Source organism: Amphiura filiformis, chromosome 1 (genome assembly GCF_039555335.1).
Source record: "Amphiura filiformis chromosome 1, Afil_fr2py, whole genome shotgun sequence".
Classification (NCBI taxonomy): domain Eukaryota; kingdom Metazoa; phylum Echinodermata; class Ophiuroidea; order Amphilepidida; family Amphiuridae; genus Amphiura; species Amphiura filiformis.
This window is the reverse complement of record NC_092628.1, coordinates 71,136,466-71,152,861: the sequence shown is the minus strand read 5'-3', so window position 1 is coordinate 71,152,861 and position 16,396 is coordinate 71,136,466. Positions and strand designations below refer to the sequence as shown.

At 36.4% G+C, this 16,396-nt stretch overlaps 1 protein-coding gene across 1 annotated transcript; it reads left to right on the top strand.

The window, feature by feature from the left end:
• Positions 1-4,498: 4,498 nt before the first annotated feature.
• Positions 4,499-13,965, top strand: LOC140166852 (large ribosomal subunit protein uL29m-like). Its single transcript, XM_072190343.1, has 6 exons — positions 4,499-4,807; positions 10,030-10,151; positions 10,456-10,516; positions 11,234-11,330; positions 11,828-12,004; positions 13,495-13,965. The coding sequence occupies exons 1-6, from the start codon at positions 4,584-4,586 to the stop codon at positions 13,657-13,659; spliced, it is 846 nt and encodes a 281-aa protein (XP_072046444.1). The 5' UTR covers positions 4,499-4,583; the 3' UTR covers positions 13,660-13,965.
• The last annotated feature ends 2,431 nt before the right edge of the window (positions 13,966-16,396 follow it).

Below are 16,396 nucleotides of genomic sequence, written 5' to 3'. Positions count from 1 at the left end.
TCCTAATTGGTAGTAATGTCGTTTTACCATTGCCTGGGTGCTCTTTAATAAAGGTTAACCGTACGTCCAGTGCTTATCCTAATTGGTAGTAATGTCGTTTTACCATTGCCTGGGTGCTCTTTAATAAAGGTGTACCGTACGTATAGTGCTTATCCTAATTGGTAGTAATGTCGTTTTACCGTTGCCTGGGTGCTCTTTAATAAAGGTTTACCGTACGTACAGTGCTATCCTAATTGGAATTAATGTCGTTTTACCGTTGCCTGGGTGCTCTTTAATAAAGGTTTACCGTACGTACAGTGCTTATCCTAATTGGTACTAATGTCGTTTTACCATTGCCTGGGTGCTCTTTAATAAAGGTTTACCGTACGTACAGTGCTTATCCTAATTGTACTAATGCCGTTTTACCGTTGCCTGGTTGCTCTTTAATAAAGGTTTACCGTACGTACAGTGCATATCCTAATTGGTACTAATGTCGTTTTACCATTGCCTGTGTGCTCTTTAATAAAGGTTTACCGTACGTACAGTGCTTATCCTAATTGGTACTTATGTCGTTTTACCATTGCCTGGGTGCTCTTTAATAAAGATTTACCGTACGTCCAGTGCTTATCCTAATTGGTACTAATGATGTTTTACCATTTCCGGGTGCTCTTTAATAAAGGTTTACCGTACGTACAGTGCTTATCCTAATTGGTAGTTATGTCGTTTTACCACTGACTGGATGCTCTTTAATAAAGGTTTACCGTACGTACAGTGCTTATCCTAATTGGTGCTAATGTCGTTTTACCATTGCCTGTGTGCTCTTTAGTGGAATGTTTACTGTACGTATAGTGTTTATCCTAATTAGTACTAATGTCGTTTTACCATTGCCTGGGTGCTCTTTAATAAAGGTTTACCGTACGCGTACGTACAATGCGTATCCTAATTGGTACTAATGTCGTTTTACCATTGCCTGTGTGCTCTTTAGTGGAATGTTTACTGTACGTATAGTGTTTATCCTAATTGGTACTTATGTCGTTTTACCATTGCCTGGGTGCTCTTTAATAAAGATTTACCGTACGCGTACGTACAATGCGTATCCTAATTGGTACTAATGTCGTTTTACCATTGCCTGGGTGCTCTTTAGTGGAATGTTTACTGTACGTATAGTGTTTATCCTAATTGGTACTAATGTCGTTTTACCATTGCCTGTGTGCTCTTTAATAAAGGTTTACTGTACGTATAGTGTTTATCCTAATTGGTACTTATGTCGTTTTACCATTGCCTGGGTGCTCTTTAATAAAGATTTACCGTACGCGTACGTACAATGCGTATCCTAATTGGTACTAATGTCGTTTTACCATTGCCTGGGTGCTCTTTAGTGGAATGTTTACTGTACGTATAGTGTTTATCCTAATTGGTAGTAATGTCGTTTTACCATTGCCTGTGTGCTCTTTAATAAAGGTTTACTGTACGTATAGTGTTTATCCTAATTGGTACTAATGTCGTTTTACCATTGCCTGGGTGCTCTTTAATAAAGGTTTACTGTACGTATAGTGTTTATCCTAATTGGTACTAATGTCGTTTTACCATTGCCTGTGTGCTCTTTAATAAAGGTTTACCGTACGTACAGTGCATAAACTGCATATCCTAATTGGTACTAATGTCGTTTTACCATTTCCCGTGTGCTCTTTAATAAAGGTTTACCGTACGTACAGTGCTTATCCTAATTGGTACTATGTCGTTTTACCATTGCCCGTGTGCTCTTTAATAAAGGTTTACCGTACGTACAGTGCATATCCTAATTGGTACTAATGTCGTTTTACCATTGCCTGTGTGCTCTTTAGTGGAATGTTTACTGTACGTATAGTGCTTATCCTAATTGGTAGTAATGTCGTTTTACCACTGACTGGATGCTCTTTAATAAAGGTTTACCGTACGTACAGTGCTTATCCTAATTGGTACTAATGTCGTTTTACCATTGCCTGGGTGCTCTTTAATAAAGGTTTATTGTACGTACAGTGCATATCCTAATTGGTACTAATGTCGTTTTACCGTTGCCAGGGTGCTCTTTAATAAAGGTGTACGTACAGTGCTTATCCTAATTGGTACTAATGTCGTTTTACCATTGCCTGTGTGCTCTTTAGTGGAATGTTTACTGTACGTATAGTGCTTATCCTAATTGGTAGTAATGTCGTTTTACCACTGACTGGATGCTCTTTAATAAAGGTTTACCGTACGTACAGTGCTTATCCTAATTGGTACTAATGTCGTTTTACCATTGCCTGGGTGCTCTTTAATAAAGGTTTATTGTACGTACAGTGCATATCCTAATTGGTACTAATGTCGTTTTACCATTGCCTGGGTGCTCTTTAATAAAGGTTTACCGTACGTACAGTGCTTACCCTAATTGGTGCTAATGTCGTTTTACCACTGCCTGGGTGCTCTTTAATAAAGGTTTACCGTACGTATAGTGCTTATCCTAATTGGTAGTAATGTCGTTTTACCACTGCCTGGGTGCTCTTTAATGAAGGTTTACTGTACGTACAGTGCGGTGGTTATCCTAATTGGTAGTAATGTCGCTTTATCACTGTCTGGGTGTTCTTATGATGTTATAACGTGCGTAAATTATAGGCCTATATAATTATCATAACCAGCGGAATGAAAAGGTAAATCTGTTCTTTGATCCTTCTTTCTTTCCAAAAGTTTCCATAATTCCAAGATTAACTTGAGACCAACCTTAATGGCCGGTTGGTGGCAGATTTTGGCTAGTGATAACTGGTGCTATCGGAAGGTGACGGCTAGTGACGACCATGCAGGGTATGGCTGGTGATAGCCGGTGATGGCAGGTAACGGCTGGTGATGGCTACCAGGGTATGACTGGTGATACCATGGCTGGCTCTAGTCGGTAATGGCAAGTGACGGCTGGTGATGGCTAGCCAGGGTATGGCATGGCTGGTGATGGCTGGTGACAGCTGGTTATGTCTGGTGACTTTAACGCACTTTATGTAGGCCTACTGTACCAATGGCCATTACAATGGTGCAAAACGTAACTAGAGCTACAGTGGCTCAAGAGCCACAAATATCAGGTGGCTTCTGATGGACCTCATTTGACCTTTGACTATTTTTTCATGCTCCCTCATATCAAGGATAATTTACACCAAGTTTAAGCCCAATCGGACCCATAAGTTAAAATTTGATTTTGTATGACCTTTGATCTTTGATGTTCATGTTTCCTTCATATCAAGGATGCTTTGCATCAAGTTTAAGCCCAATTGGGTTAAGTTTACCACGTGACCTCATTTGACCTTTGACTTTTCATGCTCCCCATAAATCAAGGATGATTTGCACCAAGTTAAAGCCCGATTGGGCCCAGTTTAACATTTGACATCATTTGACCTTTTCATGATCCCCTGATATCAAGGATGCTTTGAACCAACCATTTTTAAGATTTTCACAAAATTGCCCTTAAGGTGGCTGTGTACTCTCAGACGTGCATGTAGTAAAAGTGCCATAACTTTGCAATTATTCACACAAGACGTATAAAAGTATACATTTTTTAACGGCAAGACATCAAGGAATCTGAATATAAATACAGATTTGGTGTAAAAACAACAATTTTGAAGAAAATCACAAAAAAGTGAAGGACTAACCCAAATTGAAGGGGCCTACTTACTATAACCATGATAACGAAAATGTTTGTCCTGTCATGATTGCTGGAAATATAGACTTTGAAAGTGTCCAAGTCCAACGGTGAAAAAAATCCACTCTCTAGTTCTCTACACTGTAAATCTAAGTATTTAGGGTTTCTGTAACTTTTTTTAAACACTGCAAGGTCATAATTTTTCACTTAGGGCCTAAGTATAGGACACCTAAACACCAAAGTAAACACATAAACACAAGTAAACATATGAGAGCATTTGTAGACTCTAAACATTCAACATGTTTACTTTCAAAATTGTTAAGAAAGTAAACACACCAAATGTTTACAAAGTAAACACATGTGCATTCCGAACAATAAGAAAGTAAACATGTTGAATGTTTAGAACTTCTAAATAGTCTCGTGTGTTTACTCTTTGTGTTTATGAGTTTACTTTGGTGTTTAGGTGTTTAGGTGTCCTACTGTGTAAATGAAAAATTAGGCTAAACACCTTGCAGTGTTTAAAAAGTGTTACAGACATTTTAAACACTTTGATCATCAGTGTGGCTCACGGCATTTACGCCCTAACACTTTTTTCATATTCAGAGTGTATCATGTTTTTCTCAACGCATAGATTTAGCCGATAAGCTTTGCTGTACTGTTTTCCTAAGCCTTCTTAGACTGGGTAGCGTTTTATTTAAAAGACGCCCCATGAATAGGCCCCCTATGTACCAAAAATCGCTCCCACCCCCTGCCAAAAATTGCTATGCGCCCTTTTTGACTTCCATTCATGATCAAATTACGTTATCTAATTTAAATATTCATGACCTAAAACTTACGTAGAATACAGGTGCCTGGTAGAATATAAGAGTACCAGCTAGGTCAGAGGTCACTCACATGTCATCATAGATTTTTGCATGAATTTTTGGGTTATTGGATATCACATTTAGTCAGTTTAAATTCAGAAATGGCTAAAGCTTTGTCTGGTGACAGTTTGCGGATATTTTTGCACATATCAAGGCAAAGTTCCGTCGACGTATGTACTAAATTCAGACAAATAACATCGTCGCAAACATTTCTTCATCCATCAAGAACAGCGCCTGCTATTCCATGTTTGCCAGTGGCAACGAAGCAACACTGTAAATTGTGCACTTCTGGAGTGGGCGGTAGTAAGCTTCTTTCTAATGCCAGGTAAACCATGGAAAGACAATTAGAGCCTAAAGTAATGAATATTTCTTGCACGCAATAGGGCAATGCTATGCTCATGTCTTGTCCATGTTGTCATGATGCTTATTTAGCTGATTTAGGTATGCCAGGCAAACACATTTGCTAGTCAGCCAAATTCGCCGAAAATGTCAATGCATTTTTACATAGAAATTTAAAATAACTGGTCGAAGAAAGAAACCTACATAAATATGTTTCTATACTTCACTTGACCCAAATATATGATTTTTTATGGTGATAAGACACTCGCTCATGGAATTTTAGAGGATTTTGATAGCAGTTCCATTAAAAAACCTGCTATCATAATGAGACAAAAGATCTAGAAACACCCCGAAATGCCGTTTGGGAATTTTGCTAGCTGAATCTTTTTGACATTGTTTGATGAAAGTCAATCTTTGACAAGATGTAACTTTGCTACGGAAAGTGCTATGAAAAAAGGGTTTTCAGTTTTGGCTTTGTTTACTCAAGGGCTTTAATTTGATATATAAAATGATGCAGTTTGATGGCCTACTTATTTATCATGATATAAATTTATGCCAGGTGAATTCAAACTGCATCATTTTATATATCAAATTAAAGCCCTTGAGTAAAGAAAGCCAAAACTGAAAACCTTTTTGTCATAGCACTTTCCGTAGCAAAGAAGTTCTATCTTGTCAAAGATTGACTTTCATCAAAAAGATTCACATGATTCAGCTAGCAAAATTCCCCCCAAAAGAATTTTGGTGGTGTTTCTAGATCTTAGTCTCATGTTTGACATGTTGATAGTCAGATTTAATGGAACTGCTATCAAAATCCCTCTAAAATTTCATGTGCGAGTGACTTATCACCATAGCATAAAAAATCATATATTTGGGTTAAGTGAAGTATAGACAACATATTTATGTAGGTTTCCTTGACCGGCCAGTTCTTTTATATTTCTATAGAGTAGCTCTGCACAATGCTCAGCCATAGGCCTTAAGCATCATATTCCGAGGAGCGGAAAGACACCAAATTGGTGATTTATGACCTTTGACATTCTTTTGTGGTGAGTGACATGGTCTAGGTGTGCCAGGCAAACCTTAGTAAAACACATTTGCTAGTCAGCCAAATTCACCTAGAATAGGCCTACAATGCATATTTACATAAATTTAAAAGAACTGGCCGGTCAAGGAAACCTACATAAATATGTTTTCTATAGACCACTTGGCATGTGACGTCATTGCCCGGCAATATGCGCGCGCATTATGACAATTTACATTGTTCTTTGCCCTGCCGTGAGCGTACGCATCGTAGTCTGCTAAGGGCATGTTCATTTTAAATCGCCCGCCACATTTCATACAATACAAGAAAGCCATTGAACAGGGTAGCATCTCGTTCGAGCATATCGATAGTCGAGTCCCTCGCCTCTGTTGATAAACAGTGATGTCAAGTGGTCTATACTTCAATTGACCCAAATATATGATTTTTTATGGTGATAAGACAATCGCACATGGAAATTTAGAGGGATTTTGATAGCAATTCCATTAAAACAAGCTGCTATCATCATGAGACTAAGATCTAGAAACACCACCGAAATGCTGTTTTGGGGAATTTTGCTAGCTGAATCTTTTTGATGAAAGTCAATCTTTGACAAGATGTAACTTTGAAAGTGCTATGAAAAAAAGGTTTTCAGTTTTGGCTTTCTTTACTCATGGCTTTAATTTGATATATATAAAATGATGCAGTTTGATGGAAATTTGAAAGGTTTAAGGTAGACATCTCAGACCTTCGTACAGAGAAGGACAGTGGAAATCGTATTGCACGAGTGATGGAGGTGTGTGTGAGTACCTCAGGCTAGATTTCAATTAGAGTTTGCACTAAAAAATACAAGGCTCCTGTAGCTTAAAAGGGCATTTCGTGATCCACAGCCTCATGCCCCACTTTTTTTTTTCAAAAAAAGTTGAGATTATAATACTACTGGAAACCTCTCGCTTCATAATGTTTATGTACCCCCCCGGTACCGGTACCAAAAATTTCTTGCAGATGAATTTGTTTAATATCGTCAAATTTGAATTTGAAATTACAACAGTTGCCTATGGAGCAGTGTAATACACATATAAATCATGCATATATCTCGCAAGTTTAGCAAAATCACAATCAAGTGAAATTTTGGGAATAAGTCTTCCTAATTATGTACATGAATAAGGGGGGTTGTGATACAAAAAAAAAAAAGAATTTTCTCTAAAAAATAATTTTGGTACATTATTAACACCAACAACACACACATGTACAATATGAGCGTGCACAGCACCCTCGTTCAGCTTTAAAAGATTCTTGAAATTTCAGCCTCTCTGAGCCATACTTGCAAATGGTAAACTTTGGAGGTGCATAACATTGTGCGCCAACATTATCCCAACCTGCATTTTGCTTTTTTTTAAAGTACCAAATGGTTACATTACAAAAACCAAGAAAAAAAGTTGGGATCTTGATGGCGCACAAAATCAACAAATCCAATAATTTGATGAAAAGCGCCCTTGTGCAAACTTCAAAGCATTATAACGGGCTGCGCCATCAAGATCCCAAGTCCGAACAAGTTTGAAATTAAAGGCCTCCATGGTAAGTTTCATTTTTACATGCCTGTATTACTCTTCGAATAGCATTTCATCAAAGAAGAGGTAATTCTCTTCAAGTACTGAAAAAATTAGCTTGGGATCTCTTGATCTTCATATTTTTCTGATTTTTTGAAAATGGACTTAGCCTCATTGTGGATGTCAATAATTGCCCTCTTTTCCCCTCATTAATGACACGTAGCACAATGTGGTCTTTTTACTGCATCACAAAAAGATGCGCCAACAAGATCCCAATTTTATTTTTCATCGTCTAGTTTCTTTGGCAACTGGTAGACAAAAAAAAGTAACAGCTACTTGGGATCAAGTGGGCGCACTAATATAAAAGAGGTCAAAGGTCAAGCTTTGTGCCAAAGTGACGCTTATTTGCCTATGTGCAGCACAAAAGTGGAACTTTGACCCATAATAAAAATATGCGCCAACATGATCCCATCTTATTTTTTGGATGATTGGCTAAATGGGCTTATGTATAACTGATTGCAAGTATAAAAAAAGTGGGATTATGTGGGCACACTTATTCAATTGAGTACACTGTGCCGAATTGCCATTATTTTGCCTATGTACAGCACAAAGTGGAACTGTGACCAGCAATAAAAATGTGCGCCAACAAGATCCCATCTTACTTTTTGGATGATTAACTAGAAGGGCTTTAATAACTGATAATAAGTAAAAAAAAGTGGGATCATCAATAGAGGTCAAAGTTCATACGGGGCGCACACTCAGGGGTGTCTATTCTTCCAGAAAATTGAAATTATTCCCTCACCCTACCGCGCTGTGTCACATCCGTCCCCAGATTCTTCCCCAACTGAAAACCCCAAAAATGGACCAAAAAGGGAAAATGTTAGGTTGGTTGCTATCTCGGGGATGGGGCAATCCTACACCCAATGACCCTGTTTTTTCAGTAGACCCCCTTTCTTGAACAAAATTGAAATTTCGACGCGCTTCACACACATTTTCAGCAAAATAAATGAGTTTTGTCTATGTTGTACTGTAAAATTGGATAAAAAGCTATTTTTGATTGTCAATGATGTGAAATTTTAGGCGCTCCCAAACAAAATCACTCCATTTTGGACATTGGCAACACCGAATGACCCCCTTTTTTCTGAAAATAGATAGACCCCTAGTTTCATACGCTGGTGGGCACAGGTATGTCACTTTCATATTCGAGTGCTTCCCCCGGGTGCTATGTATTTTTTCGTATTTTCTTGTTCCCTCCATTCCCAGACTGAGCATAGGTGTATTGTAAGTTGTTCTATTCTATCTTCCCTAAAAACATCAAATTATTTTCTAGATGGTATAATCTGGACATTGAACCATTGCATCTAAGGGCTAATGGTTCAAAGGGAAGACAGGCTGGTAAACACCTCTAGGCTCTTTATTATTTTCAGAGCTAGCTGTGATTTATTATTTACAGGGGTGTGAGAGTTCAGCTTTTTTGTTTTGATTTTCAGCTTTTTTTCGTACCAGTACACTTGCTCTGTATAAAAGTATAGGATCTTCCCAAATTGCAGCTTTTTGCTAGGTGTTTTCAGCTTTTTGCTATCTGGTTTTTGCGTTTTCAGCTCTTTTTGCGTTTTCAGCCCCTGATTTATAAAGCCTTAAAATTAAAATTCTTCTGTTGCAGAGTTCGGAGAATGCCACTGAACTATTGCATCTAGGGAAGAATAATCAAGGATTTGGATCTGAAACTTGGACAATAGAGCTGTTAACTAATTGATGGTTCTTCCCTTAGAATCCAAAATGCTTCCCTAGATAGGCAGATGTCCAAACTAAAAAGAAAATGGATTTTGTATGAAATATATATGCAAAGCAGAGCTCCCTTAATCTTAGTGTGCAAAATGACCACTATTGCCCAGGCAGGGAAGAATAACTGACCCAACTTTTCCCTGTTTTATGATAAAGTCCATGGTTTCCCTCAAATAATTATTTTTGGGATGGGAATGGGTAAAAGCCAAGGGACCACTTCATGTATGTTAATGTTATGTACCCATTACAATTCTTCCCTAAATGACACTTGATGAATTCACCCACCCTGTAGAGCAGTCACTGCCAGCCAGTGACCATCTATTTCATTCCAAAAATACCATAAAACATAATAATACATGTTCCAGTTATACATTTTTCCCCAAATGAGTTAATTTCACTTTTTATCTTCCTTGAATCCTGTTGACTTTCTTCTGTTTTTCCCTCTCTTTTTTTTTTTTTTTTTAATGCAAAATTCTTCCCCAAAGGAGTAAAATTATTCCCTCCCCTTTGGGGGCGATTAACGGAAGAATAAACGCCCCTGGCGCACATTTGAAAAAACGTCATGGAATGCATTGTTGATCTTGTGAACATGGTGCGTAAAAAGGCTTTAAACGAAGGATTTTCAAATTTATTCTAAAAATTTGTATATCACACAAAAAAATGTTAAGCTACATCCAATGCACCAACATTTCACTCACTGCGATATTTGATTACTGAGAAAACTCTGTTTTAGAGAACAACTTTATACATGTTTTATACGTTTTTTATACGTTTCTTTGTGTAACCTTAATACATGAATGATAATCTTTTACAAACGTGTTATCAATCATAATTTAAGGGTTGTCCATTTTGTTACAGGTTACTGTTGGCTGTCAAACCATCATTATCACAAACACTACTTCATACCAGTCCAATATCACATGGATTGGAAGAGTTCTTTGAGGATAAGAAAAATTTAGGAGAAGATAAAGTGAAATCAGGTATGTATGCTGTTGTTTACATTGTTGGTTTGGTGGGTAAATACCACAACCATAGTGGGCAAAATCTGGTAAATTATAGTACATGTAGGTAGGAAATATTAGTACCATATAATTATCGCTTAATACCATGTACCACAAACAACATTTTGGCCAATGTGGAATACACCAGAATATATATTGATAAAAACGTTGACACTCAAAAAAGTACTGCCAGAAAGTGTGTTTGGTGGTGTTTCACACTCACAAATTTTCTTTCTCAACACGTAATTGTTCAAATGGTTGTCTCTTGTATTTTTCAACACAGGAAGGGAATGGAAAGTGGAGGAGCTAAGATTGAAAGACAATGTTACACTACACAAATTATGGTAAGAAAAACTTAACAACATCAAATAAGTGTGCAAAGTGTCTCCCAAGTTGTGAAGTATTGTCAATGAATATTTTGGTATCCCCTACATGCAAGTACACATAACAAAGAAAGTAATGTATATGGAATTACTTTGGTATATAAATGTATCTAATTCATGCTATTAACTATTGGGTAAACTTAAGATTAGCAACTATTTTAAACTGTTGTGATTTGGTAGTTCACAGCATCTTGCGAATGGTAGTGAGATTTGGCAAAATTTGCATTGATCATTTCATAGCGAGTGTGTAGAAGAATTCAAATATCACATATATTTTTGTATGCCCCGTGGTTCTTGAGTTATGTTGTAAAGAGGGCTGAAACAACAACACTTTTGTTTTGTAAAACATACATAATTCATAAACAACAATAATTCAAGCAAGTTTTCAAAGTATATGATTTGTAGAATGAACTTTTGCAAAACATCAAAGTGTTATTTTTCAATAATATATATTGAAAAAATTGATTTTCATTATGATAATGAAAATCAAGTTTTTTGGCTGCTTCGACCAAGAATACATTGTGTACCCTTAACCACCAATTGATTTGTCTGATAATCTGGCACATTTATTTCTGGGAGTGAGGAGGCGAGGACCAACCGATTACTTTAAATTGACTCTTGAAGCAAAATCTACAGAAGAGTAAAATAACTCATCGATAACTTTGAACTTCTCTGCAGGTATGTCCTGTTGAAGGAACGTAACATGTTGATGACAATGGAAGAGGAGGCTGAAAGACTGAAAGTATTCATGCCAAGTCCAGATAGATTAGATAAGGTAAGACTAGCCACCACACTATGTTGTAATATTTCCATACAAATTAAATTAGAATTTCTGTGCCATAAAATGTTAGTATTTATTATCAGATATATCCCCTTTTAATTTTGAGCCGAACAACTGAGGTACAGCAAAGAAAATTTGAATTTACTACCAGCACCGATGTAGCCAATGCGTGTCACTCCATTGGTTGTGCTATGGTACGATCCTTTGATGTGTGTATGACCGTCCCATACAGCATGTACGTACTGAATTTGACTGATAGAACTCAAAACTATGTATACAGTCACGTTTATGCTATGAGAAACCCACCATACTGGGATTTTCATGCAATTGTGCATGTGTTCATGCACCCAGGGTGTCAAAAAAAAAAAAAAAAGGGGGGGACTTCAAAAGAAAAAAAAAAGAAGAAAGAAAGAGAAAGAAAGAAATGTGCTTATGATATCAATCCTTAATATTCTGTATGTATGTTTGATTTTGTTTGTGATGTGCACCAGGTAGTGGAATCTATGCAGAACCTGAAACAAGTTGTGAAGGAGCGGGATGAAGCACTTAATCTACTGAACACAGGACAGAGGGAATTGCACCCTGGTCGCTGGCAGTATACACCCTTTGGTTTCAAACGATTTGTGAGGCCAAAGGAATACATACTTCCTCAGCATATGAACAAATATGTAAGTAGTATATTGGAACCAGTGCTTCTAATGAGGTTTTTGTTCATAAGAAATTTCAAAATGGTTTGATCAGTTTTTAGCGTAAATATTGAAGGCCCATGGAATACTGACTGTGTGGAAAATACTTAATCAGGCCTTGCAGTCTAGATTTTAAAGGCGAGTGGTAATCACTCGCTAGCATGATGCTAGGTGAGTGGTCGAATTTTCAAAAATAACACTTATTTGGGTATGATCAAGTAGACCATCAGTCTTAAAACGGCATTTATGTATTTACGTTGAAATGTGTGCGAAACACGCTAAACTTTTTGAATTCTGCCACTTGGAGGGGGCACAGAATCGATTAAATGCTGAATTGACTGATTCGATGGCTGATTTTGGTAGATTCGCAGCGAGTGATATTTAGTGTCTATGGCGAGTGGAAAATCGCTCACTAGAAATTGAGTTTGGGCAAAAGGCCTGCTTAATGCATTTTAGCCCAAAATCCTTCGGTCGGAATAAAAACAGGAAGAGAGATTTGATTATACTACAGACCGAGTCAAAAAGAAGTAAACTCATGTTTGAAGGGCTGTAACTACTCCCTATTCCAGAAAAATACAGCACTAATTAAAAAAAAAAATATTATCCTGTTTTGCCAAATGAAACATAACTAAATCCCAATCTTTGACCAATTTTTGGAAATAAGGGCCAAAAAATGCATTTTTAGGGTATTCTGTGACAATCAAGCCCAAAGACTTATACTATTGACTCATTTCAGTTTATGCATTCTAATTTTTGGGAAAGACATGTTTCATTCTTATAACCAACCATTTAATTAAAGTAACACAAAAAAGTGAAAATTTGAGTAAAATTTTGGCATATACTCAAGATTTTGAATGCTTAGACTTGTTCCAAGTCTTCGATTTTTGTGACTTGATTGTTATAAAACATGCCAAAAATGCATGTTTTTGGCTTTTTTCAAGAAATTAGTAAAATAATGAACTTATTCTTAACTGGTTAAATAAGTACACAGTTATTATACAGTAGTGAAAAACTTATATATTCCTCATCATATGTGACATGATCTGGTCCATGGGGGCCAAATATTAGGCTATCGTATACTGAAAACACCAAAGGTGTAGCATACTTGATTCTAAAGTTATGAGGTTTTGTGATATCTATTTTCTTATGTATTTATTTTATTGTTTTTTACTCCATATTTTTGCCTTAAATCTCAATTTCGAATTTGCCGCCTTTGGCCTCCATGGACCAGATCGTGTCACATAAAAAGATTGCAACAGTTAGACATTCAATGTATAAAAAGTGACTTGATCAAAACTTACTGTTGTATTTCTTAAGCACCTACATCAACTCTATTTTGCTTTGGACTTTACACTTTTGCACCCCTGGGGAGTACATTTTTGGTTCCAAAAAGAAAGTTATTATTTGAAGTAATTAGAATAAAGAAGTCAGTCACCTATTAAATAATTTCAATTTCTTTTCTTTCATGATAGGCTGCTACCAAAAGAAAGAAGTATGGTCGCTACATGCTTCCTTTTATACGTGAATGGATGGAGCAGGAGTTGAGAAAACGTAGGAGACTTGCAGCAAGCGAGAGGAAAAAAATTCAAAAGTTGCGTGAAAGATACCCCGATTCTGATTATTGGAAGGAAGATTAGAAATACATTTTGTGACAGTTAACAAAAACACATTGATCAGTTTACGTCATGCATTCTGTCGAAGTATTCAGAACTTGGCATTTTATGAGATCACATGTCAAAATTAACAGTGAAATCTTTGATACTATTACTTCATAGCACACATACACTCTGAATGGTGGTCAACAATGGCCCTATTGTTGTACAAGGCTCACTTAGTCATTTAAGGGCTGGGGTATGAATGTTTGGACAGTATTTATTGTGGGACATTAGAGCACATCAGACATATCGAATTGCATTCTGAATACGGAGAATGTCATTCTGATATCAAATAATTTTGATTTTTTGAAATTCGCAATTTAAAGGAGTGTTTACGTGATCCTAGCATCCTCTTTTTATGACATTTTTCAGTACATATCCACGAAAAAGCCTATTCCCAAAATTTCAGTTGATTCCGATTTTGCGTTTTGCGAGTTATGCATGATTATGTGTATTACACTGCTCCATAGACAATGCTTTGTAATTTCGTTCTGGTGCACCAATTTCACGATATCTTTGCAAAACGAATTAATCTGCAAGAAATATTTTGTACATAAACATTATGTAGCCAGAGGTTTCCAGTGATATAAAAATCTCAACTTTTTTTTGAGAAAAGTGGGGGATGAGGCTGTGGATCACGAAATGCCCCTTTAATACACATTTTATGGCAAATCATTAAAAATTTATATTTTTGATATTTAACAGTACTTGAAGTAAACTTTATAAATCTGATGATTTATACTTAAAGTGTATGTAGGTGGGATGAAAAGCCGACGATCAATTGAAAATTTTGACCTTTCCTATTGAAGATATGGATTTTTTTCCCCAAAACACCAAAAAATTAGGTCTTTTTGGGAAAAAAATCCATATCTTCAATATGAAAGGTCAAAATTTTCAATTGACCGTCGGCTTTTCCTCCCTGCTACATACACTTTAAGAATTATGTCATTAGATTTATATAATTTACTTCAAGGACTGTTATATATCAAAATTTGAAAAATATCAAATTTTTATAATTTGTCATAAAATTTGTATTATATTGTGATTTTCAAAAATGAAAATTATTTGATATCAGAAAGACATGCTTCAGATTCAGAATGCAATTCGATAGGTCTGAGGTGCTCTCATGTCCCACAAAAAATACTGTCGAACGCAATAAACGCTCATTTTAGATTCCTTAATGAGGCAATACAAACGATCGAATTTGGTGTTGAAATGAGCAAAATTTTGAGTTACACCTTTTCAATGTAAAATTAATTTTCTCGGCCAGATGAAAAGCAATAATTTTCATTTTTTCAGTAAATATGTCAGGAAAAACTGTAATGCTTGATACTGTATTTTTTTTTCAAATCCTAGTGTTAAACTTAGGCGTGAAATTCAGTCATTCGAGCCTTTTTTTGGATCAACATTTTAGCTTTTCAAAGTAATATAGTTCGCTAATGAAGGATTTTTCCCAACTTTCTAACGCACATCCCGGGAGCGATATATCATAGTTTTGTCAGAATTTCCGTTTTGATTTCACCATTTTTTACTGCTGGCTGAAAATTTTTCAAAATCAACGCGTGAAATCTGAGGCTACTAGCATTGTGGATCGATATCTCTGGGTGCCCGGCCTGCGTACAGTGTTGCCAGAACTTCAATATAGCAAAGAAATTCCCAGGTCTTCCCAACTTTGCCCAACATTTGGTAAAAAAAATCAACAATCTTACATGCAATTGGGCAATATTTTAAATATAACTTTCATTTACAAAACATAAATATTACACTGTATGTTTTATCAAGCAAATTGTTTCGAACACACTTCCAAATAACCTTCGTAACATCCCCAGACTTTCGTTATTTAAACGCCAGCTTAAAACCAATCTTTGTAAATTGATTGTTTTTATGTTTGCTTGTCAATTTCGTGCTTTACGCGCTTTGAGTTCCTCATCGGAAGAGATTGTGCCTTCATTATCATTGTTAATTTAAACAGGTTTTTGTTTTTAAACAAAAACCTGTTCAAGCAATTAATTAAAAATTGCTTGCCTAAAACAGAATAACTTGGATGTTAATACTTAATGTTTCAATTGTCATGAAGGTGACTGGGTATGGTGCCTCTTGTTTGTGTTTGTTTGAAATTGCTTTTGGAAACTCACAGAAAGTCATAATGAAGCAGCCCAAACAATACAAGGTTAAACATGGAAGTTTATAAAAACCTATTAAATGACCTAAATGAAAAAACATTTGTGGCAACAATGAGCCTTGCATTGAAAGGCATGGTTAAAATGTGTTGAGTACCACCCCTACCTACACCCCCACTACCCACCTCACACACCTCTGCACCCACCCCACCCCCATAGGCGTACATAATATTACATACCGGTACATAATAATATTTATATAGCACGGCTATAGCTAGAAAGTAGGTTCTATAGTGCAAAATTATGACAAATAGGCCTACATGTCAAATTAAAAACAAACCCGAACACAAATCCGAAGGGTGTAATGAAAATGCCAACCCGTGATGGGGTGGGGGTGGGGAGTTGGGGTCATACAAAATTCACCTGGAGATAGGAGGGACAGAAAATTAAAATCCCCTATAATAACATGCTAATTTTTCTAAGTTTGGAGAGTGGATTTTCCCACGGACCTCATCCTAGGTAAATAAACAAACAAACAAACAAACAGACAAAATGGTTTTCATAATCATGGAATCCACCTGCCCTATAAATTGAAATAG

Excerpts from the sequence above, each read along its gene's own strand:
- LOC140166852 (XM_072190343.1), top strand. The coding sequence starts at position 4,584 with ATGGCTAAAGCTTTGTCTGGTGACAGTTTGCGGATATTTTTGCACATA. Across the intron at positions 11,331-11,827 it reads GTCCAGATAGATTAGATAAG|GTAGTGGAATCTATGCAGAA; the intron begins GTAAGACTAGCC and ends GATGTGCACCAG. Across the intron at positions 12,005-13,494 it reads CTCAGCATATGAACAAATAT|GCTGCTACCAAAAGAAAGAA; the intron begins GTAAGTAGTATA and ends CTTTCATGATAG.